Consider the following 27,304-nt stretch of genomic DNA (forward strand, 5'->3'; position numbering starts at 1 on the left):
GTGTCTCCGAGTGGTAGTGGTAGTGATAGTGGCGGCCTCCCAGGGCGTTAGGATCGAACGTGTCCTGGACAACAGCCTGTAGAGACGGACGCTCGGGCTGAAAATCGTATCGAGTTTATTTGCGACGATAACGAATCGAGGTGCAAGATAGGGCCGGCGGGCGATGATGGAGATAGGTATGAAAGACAAGAGTCAAGGCTGAAAGGTGAGAGGCGAGTCTTAGGACGGGGCTTCGCTTCTTTGATTAAGACGAGACGGGATGGGATGGGAGGTCACTAAGTGATTGCCTTGGTTCCTTGGTCGTGACTGGCTTAGACGGCACGAGGCACACGTCAGGCAGGGCCCTGGGGCTTTTTTTTGGTAGGGACACCCACTGTGCCACTGTAGTCGACGGGAGGACGGGGTCTGGAGATGTGCGTTTCACTGGACACTTGCGCAATCTGGCTGAGGTAGTGGTACTGATAGCGCTGCGGGTTGTACGCGCGGTCTCAAGTACCCATACTTTGCACGAGCCTATATCCCACATGTGACGTGCATTTCTCGAGCCACAGTGGTCCCTCTCCCTCTACCATGGTTCCGTCATTACGATTTCCCTATGTGGCTGTGCTGTAGCTTCGCTGGCCTCATCAACTCATTCGCTAACCAAACTATCTCATCTCAACCCATCCCTCACGTCGAATCCCTTTTTTTTTATTAGTTCGTTGTCTTTCTTAGCCGTCAAGGGCAAACAAGTCGCCAAGTTGGCCACTACCAAGTCCCGGGCTTTACTATAACCCTTTGCTTTTTTATTCTCTTTTTTAATCTTCCACGACAACCATCAGCTATCATATAGCTCCGTCCTCACACAATGGCGCACCTCAACACCCCAAAGACGCCTTATCGCGACATCAACGTCAAGATCGCCAACGATTCTTATACCTTCACTTCTCCATCTTCGCCTGATGCGCCCGCTCTTGTTATCGATCGACCCACCGGCGATGTTCGCCTGACTGATGGCAGTGCCGCTTCTGCCAAGAGAACAACTCGCGTTTCTAGCATCGCTGGTATTCTGGGAATTATCCAGCTTCGTCTTGGTTCGTTTCTGCTGCGCTATACCCTTGGCTGACCCCTCGGGTGCTGGCTCATGCTCTTTAACTGACTATGTAAAGACAAGTATGTCATCTTCATCACAAAGGCTCAGCCCGTTGGCCGTCTCAAAGGCCACATGGTCTACAAGGTCGCTGCCACCGAGATCATGCCCATGCGCGAGCGCTTGATCCACGACCCTGATGAGGATGTGTTCATTCAGCTTCTCAAGAACTTCCTTGCTTCAGGCCCTATGTACTTTTCTTACTCAATCGACTTGACCAACTCTTTCCAACGCCAAGCCCAAGCCGACATTTCCAAGCCCCTTTGGATGCAGACTGACGATCGATTCTTCTTCAACAAATATCTTCAGAACGACTTAATTGACTTCCGCACCCGAGGTTCTCGATCGCAGTCTGGCGCACAGCCTGGCGTCGACCCCTATATCCTACCATGTATCTTTGGCATGCTCGAGATTAAGCCCACTACATTCAAGGGCAACCCCCTGACCATGGTCCTGATCACCCGTCGATCGCGCCACCGTGGAGGTACTAGATACTTTACTCGTGGTGTAGACGATGAGGGCCATGTCGCCAACTACAACGAGACAGAACAGGTCATTATCCTCAATGACAGCAACAGTGGTCTTGGTGGGTATGCAGGTAGCTCGGATATGCAGAGCGGCAAATTTGGCGCTGGCGCCAGCCAGGAGATGCAGATCTTCTCTTATGTTCAAACCCGAGGTAGTGTTCCTACATTCTGGGCCGAAATTAACAGCTTGCGATATGTCCCTAAGCTTGAGATTCGGGGCATTGACACAGCTCTCACTGCCGCACAGAAGCATTTTGATGAGCAGATCCGCCTTTATGGTGACAACTACCTGATCAACTTGGTTAACCAAAAGGGTCGAGAGGCTCGGGTCAAGGACTCGTACGAAAAGATGGTGGAGAAGCTTGTTTCCGCGCCCAGGGAACGACAAGAAGCAGACCTGCTCACAGCAGAGAAGTTCACCACCATCCAGCCCGAGGGCAAGCATCAAGAATTTGACCGCCTGCACTATATCTACTTTGATTACCACAGTGAGACCAAGGGCATGAAGATGCACAAGGCTTATGCTCTGATTGAGAAGTTGGCTGAGGCTCTTGAGAAACAGGGTTATTTCCGTGCTGTTGACACTCCGTCCAATGTCGATGGTAAGCTCGACGCCCGCAGCTACCAGACCAGTGTCATGCGAACCAACTGCATGGACTGCCTGGACCGAACCAACGTTGTCCAGAGCATGTTCGCTCGACACAAGCTTGACCGTATCTTTGAGGATGTTGGCTTTATGCCCCGCGGCTCTTCGTTTCGTGACGAGGATGCTGCTTTCGAGGATATGTTCCGTAACCTCTGGGCCGACAACGCCGATGTTGTCTCCAACTCCTACTCTGGCACTGGCGCCATGAAGACAGATGTCACCCGTACAGGAAACAGGACCAAGGTTGGAGCTCTTCAGGATGCTCGCATTGGTGTCACACGTTACTTCCGTAACAACTTCTTCGACGGCCCTCGCCAGGATTCCTTCGATCTCTTCCTTGGAACATACCGACCTGGCTCGGCGAACATCGGCACTACTCTGGTCTTTACCGACCGTCGTCCGATCTTGATCCAGTCTATTCCGTACATTCTCGCCTTCAGCGTCTTTATCATCCTGACTGGCCTCTTTACTCGCCGTGCCCCTGACGCGAGCGCCTTGCCCCTCCGCATCTTCCTTTTCTTCTGGATGGCCATCGCTGCCTGGTCTTTCTACTTTATCTGGAACCACGGCATGCTTTACGTAAGTTATCTACCTCTTAACATCTCGAACCCGATCCTAACATCTACAGGTCAACTGGCCCCGCCTCAACCCTAGGCCGTTTGCTGTCGAGGGTTACAATGAGCACTTTGCAAAGGCGCGCAAGGACTCTGTCATTGGAACATACGTGGCGAAGCACGAGAGAGGCCTCAGCACGGCTAGATACCTCAATGCTGAGGAGGGCAAGAAGAGGATTGAATAGACTAAAAACCGGGTGTGGATTTTTATTGTAATGCGGATGTTAAGTTTTCTGGTGTGACGGTATGGCTTTGAGCTGGGGTTTTCCTTTGCTCAAAGGCTGTAGGAAATTGCCTGGTGCTTTCTATATTGGACGGACAGATGGACGGACGGAAACAAGGATTTTAATTCATCTTATTCAATCAACGCGTTTGCATATATCTTGACTTTGGAGGAGCTCGCCTTGTTGAGTCACCCAGAGTCCGAATATCATAATAATTTCGACTATACTATTTGTCTAATTATTTGTGATACATATATTTTGCACATCGCACTTCAACTGTTTTACAAAGTGGCTGTAGTTATAAATGGACAAATATTGTGTTGTAGGGGAGGCAAGATAGTCAAGCCTCACTCCTTAAATATTAACACTTAGGTATAAATATGGTGACAGAAGGTCAAATAAACAAAAGAAATAATACAAGTTTCGCTCAAACTATGCCATATGCTCTGAAGCTAGATGCTACTACCGTGATAAGAGGCGCCGCGCCATGCTGCTTCCCCATAGATGTAAGAAAGGGGGTATCAAAAGCGGATAATGATGTGTATCCATGTAAAAAAGAAGTAAGAAAATGTGTAATGCTAATATCGATAAGCAGGGTAGAAATATTGGGATAATGAGACTCTTCAACATCCTCAAACCCATAAAGAAAACTCCTTGATCCCCAGTCCTGCAACTCCCACCTTATTAAAGGATCTTGTAGCTTATAGCCATAGGAGCCATCTGAAACCCCGCCAAACACCTTGCCCGATGCCTAGGAAGAGTCTGAAGATGGTGACGACGAACCAGACATACCACATGAAGCCAACGAGCATCCACTCAACAAAAGACCACATGCCGCGGCGAAGCCATCTGAATCGTCTGCGTCTGTTTCGCATCATCTTGTCGGTCAAGTCAGTAACATGCTTGACCTTGAGGAGCTGGCCCAAAGCCAAGTCTTTGCCAGTCTCGTCAGCTTGGTCCGACGCCTCGCGTGTCATGCCCGACAGCTCATCTGCAATTCGGGAGCGAACACACCAGATGCGCTCTTCAACCCTTGGTCGTGTTTGCCCGGTGAACTTGTCTGCTGACGTCTGCCATTGTTCCATTGATTGCTGGATGGCTGCACCAAGAGTGTCGCTGGCCAACCGGAAATGATCGGCGCAGGGAATCGCATCTTTAGAAGGTGGTGACTTCTTTGGGGTCAACCTTACGATATCAGGCCATGGCACACCTACCACAGTTGATTGTAATGAATTGCCCAACCCTTGAAGGCCAGTATTGGCAAAGGGATTATTCAACTCTTGTGAACGACGAGATATCTCCATGGCTTTGACACCAGAAGTAAGAATAAGCGTGCGCAACCGGGCGATTTCACGCTTTGAAAGTCGGCTTTCTTGAGGCATAGGTTGGTTCGCGATAGACCACTTCCGGGCTCTGAAGTTGTCAGGCTCATCGAAGCGTACCATTGGCATCACCTCGTCTAAATCCTTTTCTGTACTTCGAGTGCCATCCTTGGCGCTCTCCTGGCATGACTCTGCTTCCGACATGGCAGGTTCAGCCGCAAATACCTTCTCAGGCTCCTGAGCCTTGGCAGGGCTAGATGTGTTGGACAAATTAAGCGGGGGAGGTCTGGTCATATTAACCCGAGACATCGAGGGCTGAGTCTTCTTGACATCAGTCGTCGACTGGCCACGTATATCCGCCATGGGTTGAAACTGCGGCATTGTGTCCAAGAAGTGCTTGGCACCATGTTGTGGTTCTGGCTTATTACGCTTTGAGTTTGTTCGGGACAGATTAAGAGAAATTCTTGATCGGCCTTTGGGCTGGTCATTGTCAGATTCGTCGGATGATAGGATGTCGCTCGGGGCTTCCATAGGTGTGTCTTTCTTCCACAGTATGTCGCCAATTTTCGAAACGCCACCTCGAATCACTGTGTCAATACGAGGGCCCTTGAACATGCCTCGCAGACCAACCTCGTCGCCTCTTGGCTTGACACTGCTCAAGCTGCGTTGATGTTTGTGACCCTCAAAGATTGGTCGAGAATTAGAAGGGTGCCGTTCGAGCGGCTTTGCTTCCATTGGAGGAAGAGAAAGAGGCTCCGGGGACGGAGGTCTTTTGGTTTCCTCCTCTACTTCTACGATTTGCTCCTCAGGTTCGTCGCGGATCTTCTCCTTAAAGATCTGCTTAACTTTTGAGAACGGGTTTCTGGAAGGAGAAGAAGACCGAGAAGAAGGAGCCGAAAGATTCAAGCCAGTCGGTGGTGCTGATAAACTAACCCGCGGAGCGAGTTCGGGCGACAAAGGTTGAGGAGAATCAACACCTTCTTTGTGGTTCCTTCCATACTGTAAGCCTCCTCCGTTATGTCTTCCGAGCTTTAGTAACAACGGGACGTCCAGGGATACTCTGCTCTGTGCAGGTCGAGATTCTGGATCTTTATGATCTGCCGTGTTCAACTCTCTACCAGTAGGGAGTTTTGTTTGAGAGTTGCGTCCAGGGGATGTCAAGCTCTCAACTTCGTTATACTCGGCCTCGGTTTCTGGAACGTATGAAAGCCTCTGCTGCTGTCTCATGTCTCGAGCAACCATTTCCAGCATCTGCTTCTCTAGCAATTCGGTCTCACGGCTGGAAATTGTCCCTCGCCGAGCCCTTCCTTCACTTGGCGTCTCATCCTCGCTAGCAGAATCATCCGAAGACGAACCCCGTCTTTTAAAACGGCGATGATGTATGGAACCGCTGTGGCGATGGAAAGACCCCATCTCCTGAATTTTTTGTTTCGCCCGGTCTCTATGACCTGGTTCCGATGTATCTGTGTCGGTTTTTGTGAGTTTGTGGTCATAAATGTCTCCGTTCCCGTTTATCTCCTCCATAGTTTTGGTTACGAAGGGTGAAACACCAGTTGTGGGGTCCTCTGATTGTATTGACATCGGTCTGCTCATAGCTTCTTCCGTCTGAGGGTATATCTTGTTCAGATGTCTATCCTCGATAAGTTGCTTGTGATGATCTTGTTCCAACCAGTAAGCATCTGCAATTAGATCGCACGCCTCAAAGAACCAGTCAACTCTCGGACGTCGAACTCGAAGGGCAGCCTTTGCAGCTGCATCCGTAGTCATTTGTGCGTCTATCTCTTCAGCTGTGGGAAATGGTGGCAATACCGAGCCATCGCTGGAGAGAAGCTCTCTAGCTCTATCTGATGCTTCTTCGACCCAGTCTTTAACGGATCCAACATCAGAAAATCCTTGCTTCTCGCCATCGATGACCATTCGTTCCCGAGCTCTGACTTTCCGGTTGCGAATATATTGCAAAGGGTTGTATTCTCGACCAAGGGGGATCATGAGCTCTCTGTTTCCAAAATTACGCATTTTCTCCTCTGTAGGTGAGCCAGGGGGGCTTGAAGCCGAAGTTCTATCGTAGCCAGTCTTGAGTGGGGGAAGAACTTGTAGCAAGCGTCTATACTGTGCCATTAGTTCCAAATGCTCTCTAGCCTTCTGCGCTCTCGCCAAGGTTGAAGTTGAAAAGTGATAACGGTAAGATGCATCGGGAGCATGTTCGAAAGGTTGAGGACGTAGGGGGCTGCTTGACCTCACGCCCGATAATCGCGGTGTAAGGGACTGGTTTGGGATCGGCGAAGCTCCCCTGGCTGCCTTTCTTTGTTGTTGAAGATGTGCTCTGAGGTTACTACCGGCCTGAGAGTCTTGTACAGAGCCCAAGCGAGGAGGGTTACCACGGCTGATGTTGCGCCGCGACGCAATACGCCGTGACTCGCTTAAGTTCAGTGCCATGTTCACAATCTGGGTTGAGTCCACGTCAAGCGCAGTGCCTGGATGCGACGTGTGTGCTCGTCGGCCGCGCTTCTGGCCGTCACTCCTTTTCGATACATGGAGGTCCTCCTGAGACGTATCTGGCGACACGATACGGGCTCGTGGACCACTGGCGGAACTAATACCGAGGCCAAAGTCCCGTTGGCTATTGGATGTCTGTGACTCCTGAACATCCTTCCCCTTATGTCTGGATTTACTTCGGTGTCCGCGCCGTTGGTTACCGGAATCGCCATCTGCAACTATGGGCTCCTGAAGCAAGAAGGCACCACTCGTTTGTGTCTTGTGAGGTCGCTTTGAACGGGCTCGTTTCGGTCGACCAGCTTGAAGGCCGCTGGTAGTAGCTGCAGCACCACGAGGTTTAGGATTGAAGCGTGGAAGAGACTCGTCATCGGAAAAAGCGAGGGGCCGTTCGGGGGGAGCATGAAGGAGACCGTCGATGCTGTGGTCTCCCCTTTCTGCGACATCGTAGCTGAACCTCGCAGGAGGCTCGGGGGTTCCTGGTCCATCCCGTCTGCCATATGCACTCAGCGAGGAGGCAGCACGGTGGTCGGCCATTGCGCGTTGGTTATTGCATATATAAAAGCTCGACTTTTACACTGGCGCGAAGGATGGAAGCGGGGGGTTGTCGTCAGAAATGATGAATCGAGAAGTGCAGCATTGTTTTCCTAATCTCAAGGGTCCTTGCCGATCAAAATCGCAAGATCCTGGTCAGAACGTGTTGTCCTTGGTGACGATAGCTTTCGGGGCTAATTAGGTGGACAGACGGTGACTATGGTAGAGAAATAAGGTTGGTTGATCGGAGTGGATGCCCGGTGAGGGAATCCGCCTCAAGAGCTCATGGCTCTCTTGGAAGTATGTACACACAAAGATACGTCACAGCGATATGCGTTGGTTAAACAAGAGTTTTTGTTATACTTTTTTAGATGTTGCATATGCGGATCGTTGAAGAGAGGATTGGATCCAATGAGTGAGTTGAGTTATGGATACAGACATCCTTGGACATTTGAGATTGGATAAATGCCCACTTGAGGCCGCTTGTAGGGGTCCGGGTCCTTTGGACATCACGGGAATGGTGGATTGCACACTGCAACACCACTGACCTACAGGGCGCTTTGGCTGGCTTTGGCTGGCTTGGCTGGGTCAGTTTTGCGCCTCTCCCACCTATCCTGGACACAAGCGTGGCGGGGAGTGACGTACGTGTCTCGAAATGGCAGTTCATCATCCATACAACTACATGCGTTAAGAAGCAACCTACACCTTATTTCGAGTACCGATTTGTCTCAGGCCCGAAGTGCCGATGCTGATAATCACATGAAAAAAGCCCATCTTATCACAGAAGCCAACTTTAGCCATGCCTATACTGCTCTAAATCAGCGCACGGGAACTGCTAAGAACAGATCATGGCGGGGAGTTTCAGGGGCAGCCCGATTCCAGAAATAGAGTGCTCTATCTAGTAAGTCATACGCTTCCATGGAATTTTGACTCAGCTGATAAAGTTTGGGCCAGGTCAATCAAAGTCATACTTCGTAGTCAGGTTTTGGCTCAAACATTTCTTACAGTGGTTGTTTTGTCTACCTAATTATACAGATGCTATCCAAAATCCAAGACGGGTAAAGTCACCAAGACCAACCCTGATAGCTTACATGGAATACTGTACATACATGTCGCAAGAGAAAGAGGGGTATACACCATCAAGACCACCTTCCTCTTCACCATGTTGTCTCTTTTCTCTCAAGCCGAAGCTGGCAATGTACTAACAACCTCCTCGCATCTGCCACACAGCGCGTCTTCCGCAGGCGCCACATATCGCCAGCATCGAGAGCACTTCTCCTGCTTTGGTGGAAGCACGTGCACCTTGACCTTAGCATCTTGAATCTCAAACTCCTTCTGGTAGGCCCATTCAGGCTGATCAGGGATGGGCTGGTTCAGTTGCACTGAAGACACCACAAAGATGTCCTGCAACTCTTCCACGTAGCGTCCAAGAACAGCTGCCGCTTTGCCATCCTCAATCTCAAGGATGACTGAGCTCTGGAGAGAACTGCCAAGCACCTTGGCTGTCCGTGCCTCTTCTAGCGTGGCCTTGACGGCGCTGTGGACTTCAGTGATAATGGCCTGATCCTTACGCACCACATCTTGGGGAAGCGTCAAGCGTAGAGGATCAATAAGAGGCGCGCTATATAGCTGACGAGCAGGATTCTCCAGAGATCTAATTGTCGTTAGCCAAGGTTAATAAGGATGAGCGTCAGTAGATGACTTACGAATCTTCGGCCATCCATGTTGGCCTATGCGACCACGCCTCTTCAACCAGCATAGGAGTGATTGGTGCCAACATGCGAAGGAAGCCGATGAAGATGGGTTCAAGAACACCTCCTCCATCACCGCAATAAAGCCGATCCTTCAGGCCCTCCAAGTAGAATGCCGACAGGTCGGCTGCGACCCAGCGGTTAATCATACTCACCGCTCTGTAGAACTCAAAGTCGTTGTATGACTCCATTACCTGCGACATGGTATCGGAGAGTTGGACAAGCGCAATCTGATCCAACTTCGTCAACGGACTCTGGCGGGCTTCTTGATTCAAGGACCCGAGGAGCATCTTAATAATGGTTCGGTACTTAATCAGTGACGTCTGAACAGGCTGAAGGATGGTTTGTCCGATGAGCACATCCGTTGTGAAATCAGCACTTGCCGCCCACAAGCGAACAGCATCCGCACCGAGACCGTTTGACTGTGGTCCGCCTTTACCCTTTGTCTTAACAGGTCCCAGTAGACTGCCGTCCATGACCTGGCTAGGTACAATCATGTTACCCAGCGACTTTGACATTTTCTTGCCTTGTCCGTCAAGGGTGAAGCCATGGGTGACCAGAGTCTTGAAGGGAGCCGAAATCTTGTCGGTAGTCTCCCTTGACTTTTGCGTTGCTACATAAGTCAACAGGCTGGATTGGAACCAACCACGATGCTGGTCAGATCCTTCAAGATAAACATCGGCACGACCCTCAGTCTCCGTCCAAGAGCTGCCACTGTCGAACCAAACATCCATGGTATCAGTGCCCCGGCGATACTTGCCCTGCAAGTTGGAAGGAATCCAAGCAGGATCATCTGGGCTATCGGAGAACCAGGCAGACGAGGTGCGCTCTTGCATAACAGAGATAATATGCTCAATAGTCTCTACCGTCATTACAGCATTGCCACTCTCGTCGTATAGGGCTGGGATGGGCACACCCCATGACCGTTGGCGCGAGATGCACCACTCGCTGCGGCCTTTTATGAAGCTCTCGAGGCGAACGCGACCGCCTTCCGGTACGAAACGGACGTCTTTCAAGGCCGCAAGAGCATCTTCCTTGATGCTGCCAACATCGGCAAACCATTGGGCCGTAGCGCGAGTCACAACAGGCCGCTTCGTTCGCCAGTCATAAGGATACTTGTGGCGCAACTTGTGGGTTCCAAGCACATCATCATTCACTAGGTCTAGGACAGCTTGACTTCCGCCGTCCAAGATGGAGGGCGCTGATGTGAGCTTCTCAGGGTCATCAGGGTAGGCCTCCTCGGTGAAGTGACCACCATCGTCGATAGGGGCAAATGCCTCGATGCCGAGTTTAGAGCAAGCTTCGTAGTCATCTTGTCCGTGTCCAGGAGCAATGTGCACAAGACCAGTACCAGAGTCGGCAGTGACGAAATCGGCCTCAATAATTGACTGAGATGGGGCAGATTTGCCTCGTAGTCGGTTCTGGTACTCGAGACCCTTCAAGCTGGAGCCTGGGATGGAGTCAACCACAACTTGGAAGTCTGGAAGCATTTCCCTCATTGCCTCCACTCGGTCAGAGGCAACAAGATACCCATCCGAGCCGACTTGAATTACAGAATAATAGATTTCGTTATGGATGGCAATGGCACGGTTGGCTGGGAGAGTCCAGGGTGTTGTCGTCCAGATAGCTGCGTATAGTTTCCCGTTGAAGTTGGCTAGCTCGGATATCGAGGACAAGTCGGAGACGATTGGGAATCTGATATATGCAGCCTTGGAGACATGCTCGTCCCGGTATTCCAACTCTGCCTCGGCGAGCGCTGTCCTCGATGAAGCTGACCAATAAACAGGTTTATGCTTTCGGTAAATCAGACCTCGGCGCACCAGGTTCTGAAAGACACGCAGTTGCCTGATTTCAAAGTCTCGGTCCATTGTAGTCCATCTGTTTTCCCAATCTGACATGACAGCAAGTGCTTGAAAACCCTTCATTTGGTCCTTGACTGTCTTGGAGGCCAACCGCCGTGCTGTGTCCCGGATCTGAACAGGCGTTAAACCTTTCGTTGCGCTGGATCCCAATGCTTTCATCTCAATTGGAAGGCCATGGCAGTCCCAACCTGGTCGATATGTAACCTTTTGACCTTGCTGCACCTTGACACGCACAGTCATATCTTTAAGCACCTTGTTCATGGCGTGGCCGACATGGAGGTTGCCATTGGCATACGGAGGACCATCATGGAGTGTAAATGACTTCTCCTCGGGGCGATTCTCCCCTTGCCATACATAGAGATCATCGGTACATTGTCGAAGATATTGTGGTGCAAGCTTGGGGTTCGGTCGAGCACTGCGATCGGATATATTAGCTCCCCATGATCGAAATTTTGGAAGCTCTATTGAAGGGAAACGTACGGAAAACTCGACCGAGGCAGCCTCAGTGTCGACTTCCAAGATTTGAGCATGATCGCTCGAGGATCATGTTGCACTTGATCGGCTGATTTCGAGAGTTGAGGTCGGCACGGCTGAGCAATGGAGATTTTTGACACTTGCTTGAAGCGTCTTGTCAATTGACGATCTGCCCGCTCGGACCCGCTGCAAGGCTGAGAGCTCTAATCGTCACAGCACTCGGTTCCAGTGGAAGCTTGTATTTTAGCGTGTTCGCGACGCGACTTATAGTGGACGACTGCCTATTACATCACCAAAGCTATGAGCCTCATCCAACAACTTACCTACCCGAGGCCTCGCTCATTCACGCTTCACCTGATGATTTCTCATCACTCATCAAACACAACATGGCTCCAGTTCGCCGATATCTAAGAATATCCAAATACTCGGTCCTTGAATGCCGAATATATCTCGACAATCCAGCTCTGGCTCAATCATGGCTTCTTAACCCTCGAAATCCAATATTACCCAAAGTCATTGAGAGTATCCGCCCTTTGGTTCTACCCAAACTTCGTGAAGAAAGAGAGAGGATTAAGAAAAAGAGCAAAAAGAAGACTGTCAAGGATGTCATTGTCACTGGTAATTTTGTTCTACTTTATACTATATGTCTTCATTAATAGCTAATCTCGCTCAGATGAGTTTGAGGTCTCCATCTTCTTGACAGAAACCAGCACCAGGCACTCCCTTATTTACAGGACCAAACACTTCAGGGACAAGTTACCACCAAAGCTCGAGTCCAACTCATCCAAGCTCATTGGAGAAACGGACAGCATCCCTATGGATGTTGACGATGAATACCATGCACCAGTTCTGCAAGAGGAAGACGAAGAAGACGTGAGATTGTCCGATATTCCCGTCGCTGAAACAACGACACGGCGTAGTAAGCGCCAAAGAGGAATGTTGGACCCGGGCCAAGATGGCAGCGAGGTTTCTGAAGACGATGAAACAACCTCGGCCATCGAAATCGACTCAGACACGGAGGCGCCCCCGCACAAACGACCCCGGGCTCGGGAAAATGACGGTCTCGATGCAAGTGATGACAAGAAGAAACTTGCCATGGACGTGTCATATGAGGGATTTGCGATATACGGTCAGGTGCTGTGCCTCGTGGTCAAGAAAAGGGCGAGCGCTACAACCACCAGCAACAGCAACAGTGGGGGTGCAAAAAGCAGGCCAGAAGGACAAGCTATGATGGAGAATTGGATATCGTCGACCCAAGTGCCGGTTGACGAGGACATGGCATAACCGCGTGTAGTCACAAAGGACCTCGGGTATCAAAGACTCTGCGCACGCAAGCAAACTGTCTCAGAAGCATATCAACCATCCTACATGACGTCCTGAAATGGCGTGACTATGCATGCAATCACAATGGCAGGTCTGCAAGAGCAGACCCAAATACTGGGGTCGACGGACGGGAACTGCGGATACGTCCGTTGGATCCCTGAAGGGTGTTCGGGCTGACTGCGGGCGCCAGGAGTAGACGGACTCCCGTCGCGAAATAAGATACACGACAGTGGCTGAAAACAAATCACAACGGTCGAGATTAGTTCAATGCGGCGTATGTATTTCGATCGACCCTTTGGTGTTATCGGTCAATCGCACAACAAGTCGCAATAGTTGCTTTGACGAGGATACGATCAGTGCTGCGGCCGACCCTGACAGGGCGGCTCAGATATCACCGTCAACCATCGGCCTTGATAGTTCTTGGCACTCGCCAAAGCATGGGTCGAGGACAACTCGGCACGACAGAACGATCTCGAGTTGAGGAATATCAAACCAAGCCCCTGCCGCAAGCTCCATTGTGATGCTGGGTTAGGTGCCATTACCATGCATGGGTGCAGTCGTAAACTGGACCACATCACAGAGTAGCGCGAGTGCCCAATATCAGGGTTTGGCTAAGCGCATGTCTCAGTGATATGACAAGAGGATAGCCAAAAGCCTGATTGTGCGGACGAGTTACTCCAATTTTTGTGTATATGCCGCAATTGTCTTCGATTCGTGTTTGCGTATCACCAGGCATACCCTAGCCTTGTAGGCGGCGGCATGATGGGTCTCGAGTGCAATTGAGGCTTTTTTTTTAATTGTATCCTAGTCTTGCGGCAAGTCTAGAAGCCCTCGCAACTCGAGCCGTTGTTCTAAGCGAGGGCTCTGCAATAATGGAGGCTGAAGCGGGCTGAAAAGACCTTGCGATGATCCCTAATCAAGTATCTCCATATTGAACGGACACGGATACTTCGGCGGCCAATTCATTTGCCGACAAAGACATTGTAACCCTACAGTCGATCAGTTATCAATAATTGAGTCAAAGTTTTGTTATGAAAGTAGTTCACGTAACGTTAAAGACGCACTGAACCCTGAAGGCGTGGCCCTCATTAATTGTGCATGTCTTGGACCCTACGGTGAGGCTGGCTAGGAAATTAGTCGTGGTCGATATCCAATAATCATGCTAGCCACATCCTGAAAGTAGTACTAGGCTAATGAGCTTATGTATGTCAATCAATACCTTGCCTAACCTGAGACTCAATACATTACTAGGTAGTTATACACAGGAGCGGTAAATGTAGACACGGGAAAGTCTTGTCCGTCGGTGTGTGTTGTATGTCCAGCAGCCTATTCAATATTCGTAGGGATAGTACGGGATACGGTATTCAGCTGATAGAGGATGGCACGTATGGTACGGTACACACCATGACGAGGGCATGTAGATCATGAAACTATAAGACAAGGAGCTGAAGTGACCAAGAGATGATTTGTGACAGAATCATCCAAGGCTGAGCTGATATAACAGCAGTTTTGGTGTTGTACAAGTCTCGCGGATACGGATACGTTGGTTTTTACGTGTCATAATGGCTTGGCTGTAGCTATAATCATGTAATGTTCGGTTGCGCTGTAGTTCTTGTCCGTCTTTATCAAAACCGGCGAATCTCGGGTCCGACGTTTATGACAGGACACGGGAAGTTCGGGGTTTGGTGGTCACAAGGTGTCGAAATGTCATTGTCCCTGGTGCCTTGTGCCTGTCCGCCTGTCTGTGCCTTGTGCCTGGGATGGAGGGGTTGTTGTTTCATGAGGCTGGGCTGGACTGGGCTACGGCTGGCAACAAAGTTGCGGTATGAACCGGAGGCACCAACAGCATGATCTTTCCCGTTGTCTTTTCTATGTCTCAAAGGTATGACTGTATTGAAACATCCCGAACCTTGGTTGGTGTAGGGTTGTCTCAGTCAAAAAGGTTGAACAAATATTGGTGTGGTGGATGACAGGCACTAGCTATGGATCGAGTAACCCCACAACCACGAATGGCAAACGGTATGGATCATGGAAAGCTTCGTGGAGTTGATCTTGACAAAAGAAAGGATAGTGAGGGGAAATGCTACATGTCCATTCGATGAAACTTGTAAACTCGGTGAGCCAGGTGCGTGTAACCATCCGTCTAGTCTGGGTACAAGTGATGTTTGTACCTCTTGTATCTGGGCAGAGAGAGTGAGTGTGAGACCGTTGCCTGTCTGCCCTGTGGTTTAGTGACATGGATATTACACTTGTTTGTTAATTCCTTGCATCTAGTATCCTTGCATGCATGCATACAGATATGATGATGTTTGTTCTTGAAGACACGCCTCCTCCTCTTTCCCCTCTGCTGCCTTACCCTGTTCTGCTCTTCCTTGCATATGACTCTTTTGACACTGCCACCGGTATAACGGCACACGCACGATGTGAGATATACGCAATTCTTGATCAATATCAGCATCACCTGTATGTAAGACGCTCCGGGTTTATCAACTTACATACATGGCCTACGTGGGCATCTTCTTACCGTATCGGCCCCCCTCTTTTCCGTTGACCTATTACCTCTCGGCCGGGAACCACGTTGACTGTCGTGGCATCATACAGAGACGCTTACAGACATGCTCATGCATCTAAGTGCTGCAGTCCGTTATCACGGTATCTCATGCGTCGCTTCCCTTTCCCCATGTGGAGGATCTACTGCTGCCATACCAGGGCCTTGGGTACACATGAACATACCGAAACAAGGACTCTTTCGATACCTGGGGTTTTGTGCGTCTCAGGCTTCATTGATCCCATGGCTGTGGCAGGCATGACACCAACTGTGCTGCTGTGCCACTGGCTAGTTTCTGGTATATGGCATGGTGCATTGCAGTGTAGGATATAGTTGATCAGGCAGACAGACACAGTTGTTGTGTCACGACTGTCTGCTTACGCCTTGTTTTGTTTTACCTTATCATGATTGCTAGACTACCTACGTTGAGGTTGAGGTTGAGCTTCCCCTCACCCGTTCGGCCCCTCTCGATATAGCTCATTACTTAATTTAGCATGACAAGTTACGCTGGATGATGGCTTTACGTGTCAGCCATTCGTTACAAGCATCAATTGAGTTCAGAGCCAATGACGACGATGCAAAGTTATTAACTCCGCCGTTGCAGACTCTATCGTTGGGTTCCAAGATATTCCCACAGTTTGCTGCAGCTCACAGTTTAGCGTCCAGGAGGATTCGCCAACACAGCATATCTAGGAAATAACCAGAGAGAGGTGCATGAACTTGAACGGGCTGTTGCTTGCGAATGACATCTCGTGACTCCCTCTTGCAGGCTCGAGTTGGACCTAAAAGGATCAACCTAATCTAAGATCCCCCCCTTCCTTGGCCGTTATTAGTGGCCGCTCATTAGCTTTTCACCACCTCAACCACCAACCACATCAACGACGTGTCTCGCATTAATCTTCATTCCCGCATATGCATACATATAAGTTGCAGGGAAATAGTTGACCGCTTATTCCTAAACCTTCAAATCACCACACATGGTTTAGCCGAGCCGAGGAGAATGACGCTGACTTGACCTTGACCGAGAAGCATATCCAAGACATTCTGAGGCTATACCTTGCACTTACGATGGATATAGTCTCCACTCGTCGTTGAGGGCCAAGAATATTAATCAGTCGATTTGACTGTGATAGGAGGTACAGTAGTTCGACACTAGTTCATCACATCTGTGTTATCGTCAGTCATCATCTGTTCATGTCCAGCATGATAGTCAAGGGTTCGACGACATGGACCCTCTCTCTGCTCGTAAAACCCTCCCCTCCTCTTACACGAGAGACCCCACGATCTGCAACGCATCGAGTTACATCCGTTTGCTGTAGACGTCCTGTCATTTCTCCACAGCAACGCAAGGACGCATCTCTCTCCAATTCCCGTATCGATCACCGTGTTTCCCAAACATGTCCTTGAGCAGAATCCCATCCGCTCTGGACCCTCCTAACCCTCCAACCCTCGACCCTGAACAACAGCCACCTGACAAAATGTCGCAGGACGTCGATCAGCGCATATCTAGGACCCGCAGCGGGCCGATCTGATACAGAGTCACTAGCAACTTCCCCTACCATCCTGTGCTGTCTCTCGCAGAGCCCAAAGCTCCCTGTAATCTATCGCGATCAATCCTCCTTCTCCAAGGCGCAGGCTTCAGTCGACACTGCTCGCACAGATGCAACTGCAGAGCCAACTGGCACGCACAGCCCATCATCAGCTGAATGTCGATCACGATATAATAATCCACCAACACAAGTCTTGGGATGTCATAAGCATGGGCAGTATCGGAACATACAGGCGTCTCCTATGTGGATAACCCAACTGGGTAATACGGAGCATGGCATGCAAGATGACGATTGGAGAAACCTTCGCCGAATGTCTGTAAAGCACTGGTACTACAGCACACAATGCACAAAAAGATGCATCAAGAACCCCAGCCGTGCTCTCTGCGGCCTGTAAGTACTGTAGTCAGATGTATGTATTACTTCTTGTGCCCTGCCATACACAGTACGACCACATCAGAAACATATCTATGCATCCGTAGTAGAATTTGGCAAGTTGCGCAAAGAGTCCCCTGTAATGCGACATATATAGTATCGCCCACAGCGATATGGCCGCAGGGGAGGCTGCCAGGTCACGCTGAGCAACCAAGACTTATCAATGTGTCACCACTCGCGGCGTATGACTGCGAACCGAATCCTTCAAGCCAGGGATATATCTCGGTAGACCAAGTCGAGATTGAGATAAAGAACCCCCAAATGGCAGAACCAGGCCTAGCCCGTGTTGGTCTTGGACTCCGGAGACTGGTCGTCTACTGCGGCTGCAGATAGGTATGTATGTAGATGCATGCCAAGATGGAGATAGCTGCATGTTTGGCGAGCACCTCATTAGAATATGCACCTCATGGCCCTGTTCAAAAGGGACCGTGCCCCCTGCGATGGTAACCCTGCGAATCATCACCACACGCAAGGGTCTCTGGGTGTCGCTTCTGAGCAGAAATTCATAATGAGCTGCAGAATAGTGGTGAGCCAAGAATACAACAGCCAGGGCATGGAAACAGGCTGAGCACATTATTACTTGTACCTATATTAATAGTATATGCTTGCGATATGTAGCAAGTTGAGGCGCTTGTTTTGGAATATGAGCCCACTATGTATGAATAACCGGTTGAGTGGTTGAACAAGTCGTTTCGCGGGAAAAACACAACACCTCGTTTCATGGTGTAAGCGGAAAAACTCGCATGTCTCACAATAATAAGCCCGCTCGCTCTCGCTTCGAGAGAGTTTTGAGTGTGTGTTGCAATAGGCACCGATAATAATCGGAAATATCGGCCAACATGGATAGCCTCAAACAAAGCAAAAAAAAAAGTGACAAACGAGTCCCGTCGCTCTGGACGCGTTTGCAGTTGGGTTACATTGCTAGATCGATTAGAGGTTGCCCTCCCAGACTCCTGCCAGGAAGGATGCGCCACGTGAGTTTGTTTGTTCCAATCAAGAGACGGGCTCGATGATGGGCTTTGACGGTGAAGTCAGCCTACATGCAGGCATCGTCGCTGCGGCAGACCCAGCATTTACCACCTAAAAATATCAGCGTCGGCCTCACATCATTTCCCTCGACAAGGGGTCGGACATTGGCAGTTTGCGCGATGACAAGGCATCCCCAGGTTAGTTAATCCATGTACGGCTGGCTGATAACAATGGTCCAGGCCAGATCCCTCGGAGGCTGGATTATCGAGGGCGTGCCGTCACGGCAGAGCAGAGAGTCAGAACGAGGCTACGGTAATATTCGATGGCAATATCGTGTTGCGCGGCTCAGCCCAGCCAAGACAAACCTCGAGTGATGATTGATTATCATCGATCGATTGCTTCGTGGTAGTATCATGTTTCAGGGCAGAGCATGGGACATTTCGGAACTCTTCAATGCCCAATCAAACATGGGCAATCAGATTTTGCCCAGGGAATTCCCCATCCGTGCACCTACAATCAGAGCACAAACGTACGTGTAATTCGGATTCTCGGAAAGGGGGCTTCGTATGAAGCTGACGACGTGAGACTGAGACACACGTTCAACGTAAGCAGGTACCGTAGGGCATTGTACCCGTAGTACCTGTAGCACCGCAAGTAGCGTAGTAGGTACTACTGGAGGTAAGGGTGTAGTATCTGTTTGTATGTCCGTCAGAATGATGGACACGAACTGGGATCGACAGGGGAGCGCCACACTGCACTGCGCCATCGTCATACACATTTGACATCCCCTGGATTTCCACGTGGAGGACCCGAGAGGCCCCTGTTAAACTTGTGGCTTGATAAGCCCGCTCAAGCTGAAAAGGCACCGTGTTGTCAAAGCAAAGTCCGTACCTCGAAATCGGGCCCCAAAGTCTACGGGTGGCGCACCTCTATTGAGTTCTGTGGCTGGCGGCTGAACTTCTAGAGCCAACCACTGCACTCTACGATGAATACTTCTGCTGTGTGCTTTGACCTTTTCCGAGGACTCTTTGTCCTTGCAATGATCTCGTCAGCATATAGTGTTTGTTGTTTAGCCGAAAGATCAATTGCTTGCTCGTTGCCCGAAGCTGAATCGAGACAATGCAAACTCGTAGAGCCTCGACAAAGTTTGATTCAGCTGGTCTTGGCCAGCCAAGACTATCACTATTGATATGTCACTGACATGATAAATGGGACTTGTTGTCGCGAGCGGAGTTGCCTGACGACTCCGAAAGCCGGCCATTTGGCTCTGTTGTAGAATGAATATCCCCATCTGTCCAGAATCCGAGAGATTGGTTTTGACAAGTTGGCCCCAAGTAGTCAAGGCACGGGCCAGTCATTAGTATCGAGCCTTTACCTACGGCACTTGACATGCCTTGACCTCAAAAGTCAAACATCACTGACGACGTGAAAGGGAGCCAAACCACTTAATTCCGTGCCTCTTCGGCATTATTGTTGATGGTTACAGGTTTCTCAGCTGCCGATGACACGGTAGAGGCGTCAAAGAACGGAAAACAGTCTTGCCAAGGCTATCCTAAAGTCCGACCACCTGGATGAGTTCAACGGTTTGTGGGAGAGGTGAGAACCTAACAAGAGGATACTAAGCTTGGCTTGACCTAGCTGTAATTTAAGCCGCTTACATTGGAGAGACCTAAACCGCATCTGTAGCCGAGGCACGGCGTCTCCGTGATACAGGCAGACAGCACCACCATGCTTCACGGTGAATGGTCAGTAAATCCAAAACACGCTTGAGACGGGTTGCGGTGATCACATATCCCTGTTCAGAAGTGGTCAATTGGTTCTGAAAGGGGGGCGGCCGCTCTCATCTCGGCAAACCTGGCAGCCTGGTCTGGCCTGGACTGGTAGCCTGGTTACCGCTGGCTTGGTACCAGTAGAACGGAACGGACACCAAACACATACGGATACGTACCTGTCTTTGGAGTTGTTCGGACTAAACTGCCGAGAATGGATGAATACACGTCCTTGCTTCGTCAGGGTAGCACCAAAGGAAGTCCTCATGATTGATCGCTGCAGGCATTCTTCTTTGACACTGCAGTGTTATTCAGACAGATACGAAGCTGAAACTCATTGGCCAACATGTCTCGATTGTCAATCATCAATCACCATTGAAGGATCACTGGATCACTGGATCAGTAAGCGGCCAGGTTCACACTCCGATAACAATTTGCCTCTTCAAGGCCTTTGATCTGATCTTCACCTTATTCAGTGTTCGGATGAAAGGGCGGAATTGGTTGCGCAAGACAAAGAACGATAGCCGTAAAGATCAACAATCTCAAAACGACGGCGTTCCGCTTTCCATCAGGCGGTCGGTCTCGCGTCTCCATTATTGTTTTCAGTCAAATTTGCCACCATTCCCACTTGTCTGGGAATTACCTTGAAGTCGGTGAAGGTTATAATGAAGCAAACCAAATTTCTGTCAGAAACCCGGCGGTCTGGAACGGGAGTATGAGGGGCCTTCATCTCAGGAAACCCCAGATTAAAAAGGAAATACGGTACGGAGACCTGCTACGTGGTACTATGGCAACATCATAATTCAATAGCGCCAGGCGTGATAATAAAGCTGGAGTGTACTAAGATAGAAAGGAGGCAAAAAAAAAAAAAAAAAAAAGAAAGGAAAATCTTGATGTTCGACTTTGGTGCGACACGCCCACCCCCTCGTTTCATCTTTTTTGTGGTTTTGTGGTTTTAGATCGTCATCGTTCAAAGACATATCGCCCGTCGTGAGATGGGATGAAACTCGAGTGCCATAGTGTCTCCAGCCTCGTCACCTCTCCCACCTATAACCCGCTGTAACTGTACTGCCGACCGCCTATAATAACCTCAAACTTCAGCGCCCAGTGCCTCTAACGGCCGTTGGAACCGGGCGCATGTCTGCCGTTAGTGCCGAGTTTGCCACCACCCGTTGATTTTAGTCAGGGGCACAAAGCTAAAAACAGTTTCTTTGAAAGGGCAAAACTGATAATTAACAGATATTAGATTGTGTCCAAAGGGGGCTTGCATTGCATATAGTCTATCCCACGTTTCCAGTTATTGAGGCTGAAAAAGTGCTTCTGTGGAGAGGTTATTGTTCCAAGGGATGAATAGTTCAAACTGTGGTCAATGCAGGGTCCAGGGATTTAATTTCCCAACAGAAGCATGACATAGGAGAAGGCCTCACCGATATGGGGGACCTACGTATAATGGATCAGTCATCAAGACAAGACGAGACGAGACGGCACAGAGAGCAAGACAAGGCTAGCTGGCTGGCTTACGGCGGTCTATTGGATCTATCGAAAGGGGGCACGTGCCCAATGCAGTTTTTTTCTTCGTCAGTCGGTCATGATTTCGAAGAATAAAAATATGCAAAATTGCAGGGGCTTTGATTTGGCGCCAGTTCAGAACAAAGAAATGGAGAACCACAATTGGAGACACACCCCCAAATCTCAGCATGGACCAGCCTGAATAGAAGAGATCCATATTCAATGGTCCGTTATTACCTGCTACCTGCTACTCAGACAACATGTACCGACCGACCGACCGAGCTACCGACCTGACCGTTGGACAACTGTATCAATGGATACAGTTTCGGTTCTCGCCAAGAAGAAACAAGACGCCCAAGCCGTAAGTTGGGCCGTGTAACAGTAGATGCCCAAACATGCTCTCATTGACGGGATGTCGTGCATGACATGATACTGGGTTTGCTGTCCTGTCCAAGTGGGAATCCTTTTTTTTTTTCTGACACAAGCAATCATAGACCGCTTATACAAGAGGACCCGGTAGATGGGGACGATGTTATGCAATGCAAGGCTAACTATCACATTACCTACAGACCGCAAAATGATGCAATGCAATGCATTACGAGCGTCTAGACGGACAACACATCAAAAAGACCTGAGACAAAGGGTCTCTCTCGTTTAGCAGATGCCTGTCGCGGTATTAGCAACAGTCCGTCGCACACGAGTATGTCGTCGCATCGGAGCTTGGTCAAAAGAAGAACGACCCAAACTGGCGGTAAGATAATACAACACGGCATCAGGCCGAGGTAGTAAACATTTCCAGCCACTGAGAAGTCAAGCATTTCAGTAGAAGGAAATAAACGTGCCTCGTCGGTTGCGCTACTACCACGTCGTACTGTATCTGTGCTGCTCCATGAATAAGTCAAGTCCGAGCTTAGCTCTAGAAGAAAATCCCGACCTTCGATTCCTTCCAAAAAGAACGTTCTGCAAGATCCGGGCTCTTTGTCGGTGTGTTAGGTTACGTAGCTACGGCATGTTAGTTATCGTGGTGGACTCTGTGGATGGTGGTCAATCCTCATTTTCGGTAATCGCGAGTATCCATGCGTCAGCCTCGGCCATATATTGACGCCTCAATTTTGCGTTTTGTGGACGTCTAGAATTTCTTAGAGAACCATCGTGATCCCAGTCATGGAAGCTTCATAGAACAATTTTTCTTCTCACTAGTCACATGTTACAACAAGCAACAACCCGGACCAGGCGTTTGATTAAGCTCGGAAGATTCGGGGTCCTCTTAGAAGCCATCACGGACCAACGCATGAATCATTACTGTGACCCTTTCCTGTGTTCTGTTGTCTTGCCTAGCTTTTCTCTGTGATCTTCTCAAGACGAAACCAGCAAAGCGGAGATCTTGGGATTGCGACATGTCGATGAAGACCCCTATGACTTCATAACAATCCCGCCAGTTGATGATCTCGACCGTGTTCGAAGTGATAGTGACCCAAGCGCTCGCTTCGGGCGCACAGTCACAACTGCGGTGAGATGAGGTCTTTTTTTTCTTTCTTTTTTTCTCTCCCTCTGTGCATGCATACAGGCGTGCACTTAACAAGATGAGTGAAGCGAAGATCTACTAAACTATGCAACTTGGAGGGGTTTGGCCCAGACAAAGAACAAAGTGGAGGTTTCATTTCATTAAGAGCATGCATGGTACTACAGAATACGAATAAGCAGTGCGGCGGAGGGCGGAAATAGACAGAACACGGTGACTTGTTCGTACACCGTTAATTTAATGCTGACCCGCCAAGGAACGATCTGACGAGTTGGGGATTGCAACGTCGCTAGTAGGCATCAGACATCTCCATCTTTCACAGGCTTCTGCTTTTTTTTCTTGTCGTTGTTTTTTTGACGTGTGAGTCATTCCGAAGTAGACCCCGGATGCATGCACATGCTGAACAGATAGTATTGGGGGTTGGGTTTGGGGAATGACCGTTGGCAAATGCAGGGATACTGATCCCATACATCGTCACCTGCGAACCATCAGTATCAGACCCTGGTTCAACTGACTGTTTTATCGTATCTCATCGCATCGCATACTACGTGGTATACATGCTACATTACAATGACGAGTTGTGAATCGAATGTAGGGCTGCAGCGAGCACATCTCTCCGAACTCAATATAGACAGGAATAATAATAAAATTAATTGTACTACGTATGTGGTTAAAGAGGCGGAGGCACTGTAAATCACAACGCCACACCATATCGATGTTTTCAATATGCCGGATCTATGAAGCTTACAAAAACGGCAACGCTATTGCTATTCTGGTCTTCTTCTCCGTGGACCCGAGGAGCCTCGTAAAGTCAAACCTCAAACGAGTCAACTGTGTCGTGTCGTGTCGTATGTTAAACTAGCCGCGAGTTTAATCAAGCCCAGGCACGCGAATAGTGGTACCGTCCTGATTATCTGACCATATCCCGTTGTTTACAGTTCGACGCTTCAACTGTCAAGGAAATAATCAGAAGCACTGGAATGAACGGGACACGTCTACCGAAGGCGGCCCGTGTGTCTCATAGTTGAACCAATCAACGCAAGAGCCTCATATCACTGTTTAAAGTTTCTGTGATACAAGTTCAGTGGCTTTTTTGCTTATATTGCTGCTAATCAAGAAAGAGAAGGAGAAGAGGCCCAGAGAGCGGCTCATTGAGCGGGAGTTGATAGTGAGAAAGTTATTTTAGGGCCGCTCTACCGGGCAGAGGTAACCTGAAACGAATACGTGTATTGATTAATTGATACATACCTGCCTATTCTCTAGTGCTCTACCGTAGTCGGCAGTCGGCGATTACGCTCCGTGCCCTCGTTTATTATTGATCAGGTACTGAATTGCCGGTGACCGAAAATGACGAATAAATTACCCTACATTGACTTCGCCGCATTTATTTGTACGAAACAGCTCAGCCAAGACAAACAAACACGTGTTGTCACAGGTCAGGATTTGAATATAGTAGTATTTCCCGTCATGTCCGAGGTTTCTTGTAACAAGCACGGAGATTATTTATTTGTATCGGAAATGTATCGGAATTGATTCAACTAGCAACTGATCACAGGATGCAAACAACAGTATACAACAAATTGAATTGATACAGAGTCAAACAACAATAAACTACTACCGCAACACACTAGGCAGACTATCCCCCACAGTTGAAATAAGAGCTGGAAGTCTAGGCCCGTCAAACCGAAGAGCAGTCCTTTTTTGGCGCCCAACCATGCAGCTGAGCCCCGTATAGTCTATGCATATATATGCAGATGCAGATGCGTAGAGATTATCGGTCAGTGATTTTTAGTTCTTAGTTGCTGTGGACACGCGATGCTTGCTTCTTTCCAGCGGTCAAGACAAATCATCAATATCCATCCAGATGGATGGGATGCCTGCATGACACGGCTCAGCCCTAATCTACGTAGTATTGATTGTTTGTTGAGCGTAGGTGTAAGCTGACACAAATTGCTATTTCGAAATTGGACCCATTTGTGCGAACTAGTTTATGAACCGCTTTGCGGATAGCGGTGACAGAAAAAATCAAACACATTCGCCTCCCCCTGGCTGCTCGACTCAATTGAGCTCACATGTGTAAAACGGAACGGGATGGGATGGGCAGACCGGGGGTGGGTGGGAGGAACTGTGACAGGTCCCAGGTTCAGGCTCTTGGACCACCCGAAATTGGACGTCATTCAAATCCTCAGCGTCGAGAACCCTCTCCACCTGGAGAAGGAGGGAGCGGAGCCTAGTGAGAGAAAAGGGAAAGCAATCTTGCGTGGACAGGGATGAGCTCTTCTACGAAAGCTTCCATGCGACGTTCCATGCCAGGATTACTGTGTATGCAGTGGGACACCAACAAATGTGAAAGAAGTCATGTTCTTGGTTCGCCTAGCTCTGCCACCTTCACCTTCGCTCTCCAGTTTCGCTTGTTTCACACTCTTTGAAAGGTTTAACTGGTCTCTTGGCTGACGAGGATCAGTAGCCGTTCAAGCCGGCCAACCAAGAATTCACTGAGGATGTCCCGAAAATTTCCTGTTTCGGTATAAAAACATAGCGTATGAACTCTGTGTGTGTGTCTGCCATGGACAAAGAGATCAAACGGCTCGGTAACCGGACTGGATGGAATGAATCAGCCAGTTCTGGTTCGAGACAGAATTTTCTCACCTAGTTCAGCGGGTTGGACGGATAGTCCAAGTTAAAAAAGTTGGTTATGTTTTTTTGGTGTGCCTCTACGGCAGACGCCGCCATGTTACCAGACTGGCATTGGCCTAAAAGTAGGTACCGAGAGTTACAGTATAGCACGGTATATGAACTCGTGGCTTATTAGACATATCAGAAAGAACCCCCAAACTGCTAGGTAGGTATGAACATAACTGCAGAAGCAGCTGCACCAAGAAGAATGGAGATGGAATTTATGTACAGCCTGCTTGTCTTTGTCTTGCTGTACCGCATTGGCAACCTGCCAGGTAGTCTAGGCAGACCAGCTGACCTCTTCGAGATCCAATAAGAGGCTGAAGATGCGTGGCACCAAGTAGCAAGTCGTCATAATGGCATTTACAAAGTTCCCCAGTTGTTGCTTTTTTGGGGTCGACCGGCATTCAAAAAGTCCAATTGGCGTGTCGTACAGGAAGATATGCTGCGCTCTGATGTGCTGTGCTTTGCTTTGCTGTACAGACTAACAAAGTAAACTAATCGATGCACATTTGCATTCTGCAGCAGGCAGTAAGTTATCGGTGAAGAAACAGTGAGTGTGAGTCAAATTATGACCCAGCATATTGCATTGTGCTACTGTATGAAAGGGGATACTCATGTAATTACGGAGTTAATAAGGGTTAACCACTGTGTGTTTTGTGCCTAATTATGAGTTGCGCAATATTAATTAATTAATCACTGGTGGGTGGATTCTAATGAAATGCAGTGCACTGCTGCGCTGTGCTGTGCTGGGCGCTGAGTTGTGCGACAGGGGGCGGCGGTCTTGGTCTTGGCCGCCTTGGTCTAGGTGAGAGAGAGACGGAAAAGGGTCAAATTCTATCCATGCTCTGTTATGCTATGCTATTATCGTGTTTCATCCATTCAATTTCCCTCTTGTTCTATTTCTATTTCTATTTCTATTCTCGTATGCATTATTCACTAATCCCCGCTCCTGTCACAGTAGGTTCGGTTTTGTTCCAGCTCACTACAGTCCAAGACGAGACGAAATAATAGGAGGTGTATCATGTTTATCGTCCTGCTTTTCTATTGACTCTCTTACACCGCATCAGATAGAATGGGAAAAAATATAAATGGAGTCAATTGATTGATTCATCGCTTGAAAGAATGGGGTCTTGCTTCAGGTTGGCAGGCTCAGTTGAGGTACCTGGGGTCAAAGTACCTTCCTTTGACTGACGTATCTACCATTTCACCCTCGTACGAGTAAAGGAAGGAAGGCCTTTTCTTAGCCTACTAGACCTGCCCTGGCTTAGCCCAGCCTGAGCCCCCCCCACCCTCACTTCACTCCCCCCAGGTCTCCTCCAGCGTGGCATGGTGGGTGTGTGTCCTGAGAAGCGGGGCGCTCATCATCTCCTGGAGGGCTGAGGGCGTGTCCTCACTCCCCTTGTGTCCAAGACACCCCCTGTATCCAG

The 27,304-nt window shown here is 49.2% G+C and overlaps 7 protein-coding genes across 7 annotated transcripts in view; 4 read left to right on the plus strand and 3 right to left on the minus strand.

The window, feature by feature from the left end:
* The window catches only part of FGSG_11808 (GTP-binding protein ypt5), a gene marked incomplete at both ends in the record, with an annotated part of 1,353 nt that extends 781 nt beyond the window's left edge, over positions 1–572 (minus strand). The window contains 2 exons of the mRNA XM_011318085.1: positions 375–467; positions 570–572. Coding sequence (XP_011316387.1) covers positions 375–467; positions 570–572 — 96 coding nt within the window. The remainder of the gene's footprint in view (positions 1–374; positions 468–569) is intronic.
* Positions 573–847: 275 nt separating this feature from the next.
* Positions 848–3,200, plus strand: FGSG_00688 (uncharacterized protein; the record flags this gene model as incomplete). The annotated part of the gene is made up of 3 exons (XM_011318086.1): positions 848–1,073; positions 1,149–2,881; positions 2,931–3,200. 3 exons carry the CDS (start codon positions 848–850, stop codon positions 3,099–3,101), a joined length of 2,130 nt encoding a protein of 709 aa, XP_011316388.1. The 3' UTR covers positions 3,102–3,200.
* A 641-nt stretch (positions 3,201–3,841) lies between these two features.
* FGSG_00689 (uncharacterized protein) lies at positions 3,842–7,492 on the minus strand (the record flags this gene model as incomplete). Its single annotated transcript, XM_011318087.1, has 1 exon — positions 3,842–7,492. One exon carries the CDS (start codon positions 7,490–7,492, stop codon positions 3,842–3,844), a length of 3,651 nt encoding a protein of 1,216 aa, XP_011316389.1.
* Positions 7,493–8,668: 1,176 nt separating this feature from the next.
* FGSG_00690 (uncharacterized protein) lies at positions 8,669–11,632 on the minus strand (the record flags this gene model as incomplete). Its single annotated transcript, XM_011318088.1, has 3 exons — positions 8,669–9,143; positions 9,196–11,517; positions 11,583–11,632. 3 exons carry the CDS (start codon positions 11,630–11,632, stop codon positions 8,669–8,671), a joined length of 2,847 nt encoding a protein of 948 aa, XP_011316390.1.
* Positions 11,633–11,962: 330 nt separating this feature from the next.
* FGSG_00691 (uncharacterized protein) lies at positions 11,963–12,860 on the plus strand (the record flags this gene model as incomplete). Its single annotated transcript, XM_011318089.1, has 2 exons — positions 11,963–12,194; positions 12,250–12,860. 2 exons carry the CDS (start codon positions 11,963–11,965, stop codon positions 12,858–12,860), a joined length of 843 nt encoding a protein of 280 aa, XP_011316391.1.
* A 3,813-nt stretch (positions 12,861–16,673) lies between these two features.
* On the plus strand, positions 16,674–17,762 carry FGSG_00692 (uncharacterized protein; the record flags this gene model as incomplete). The annotated part of the gene is made up of 3 exons (XM_011318090.1): positions 16,674–16,762; positions 16,935–17,387; positions 17,480–17,762. The coding sequence occupies 3 exons, from the start codon at positions 16,674–16,676 to the stop codon at positions 17,760–17,762; spliced, it is 825 nt and encodes a 274-aa protein (XP_011316392.1).
* A 506-nt stretch (positions 17,763–18,268) lies between these two features.
* On the plus strand, positions 18,269–19,362 carry FGSG_11809 (uncharacterized protein; the record flags this gene model as incomplete). Its single annotated transcript, XM_011318091.1, has 6 exons — positions 18,269–18,403; positions 18,523–18,595; positions 18,643–18,710; positions 18,821–18,927; positions 19,057–19,097; positions 19,139–19,362. 6 exons carry the CDS (start codon positions 18,269–18,271, stop codon positions 19,360–19,362), a joined length of 648 nt encoding a protein of 215 aa, XP_011316393.1.
* Positions 19,363–27,304: the final 7,942 nt, after the last annotated feature.

Source organism: Fusarium graminearum, chromosome 1, assembly GCF_000240135.3.
Source record: "Fusarium graminearum PH-1 chromosome 1, whole genome shotgun sequence".
NCBI lineage: Eukaryota > Fungi > Ascomycota > Sordariomycetes > Hypocreales > Nectriaceae > Fusarium > Fusarium graminearum.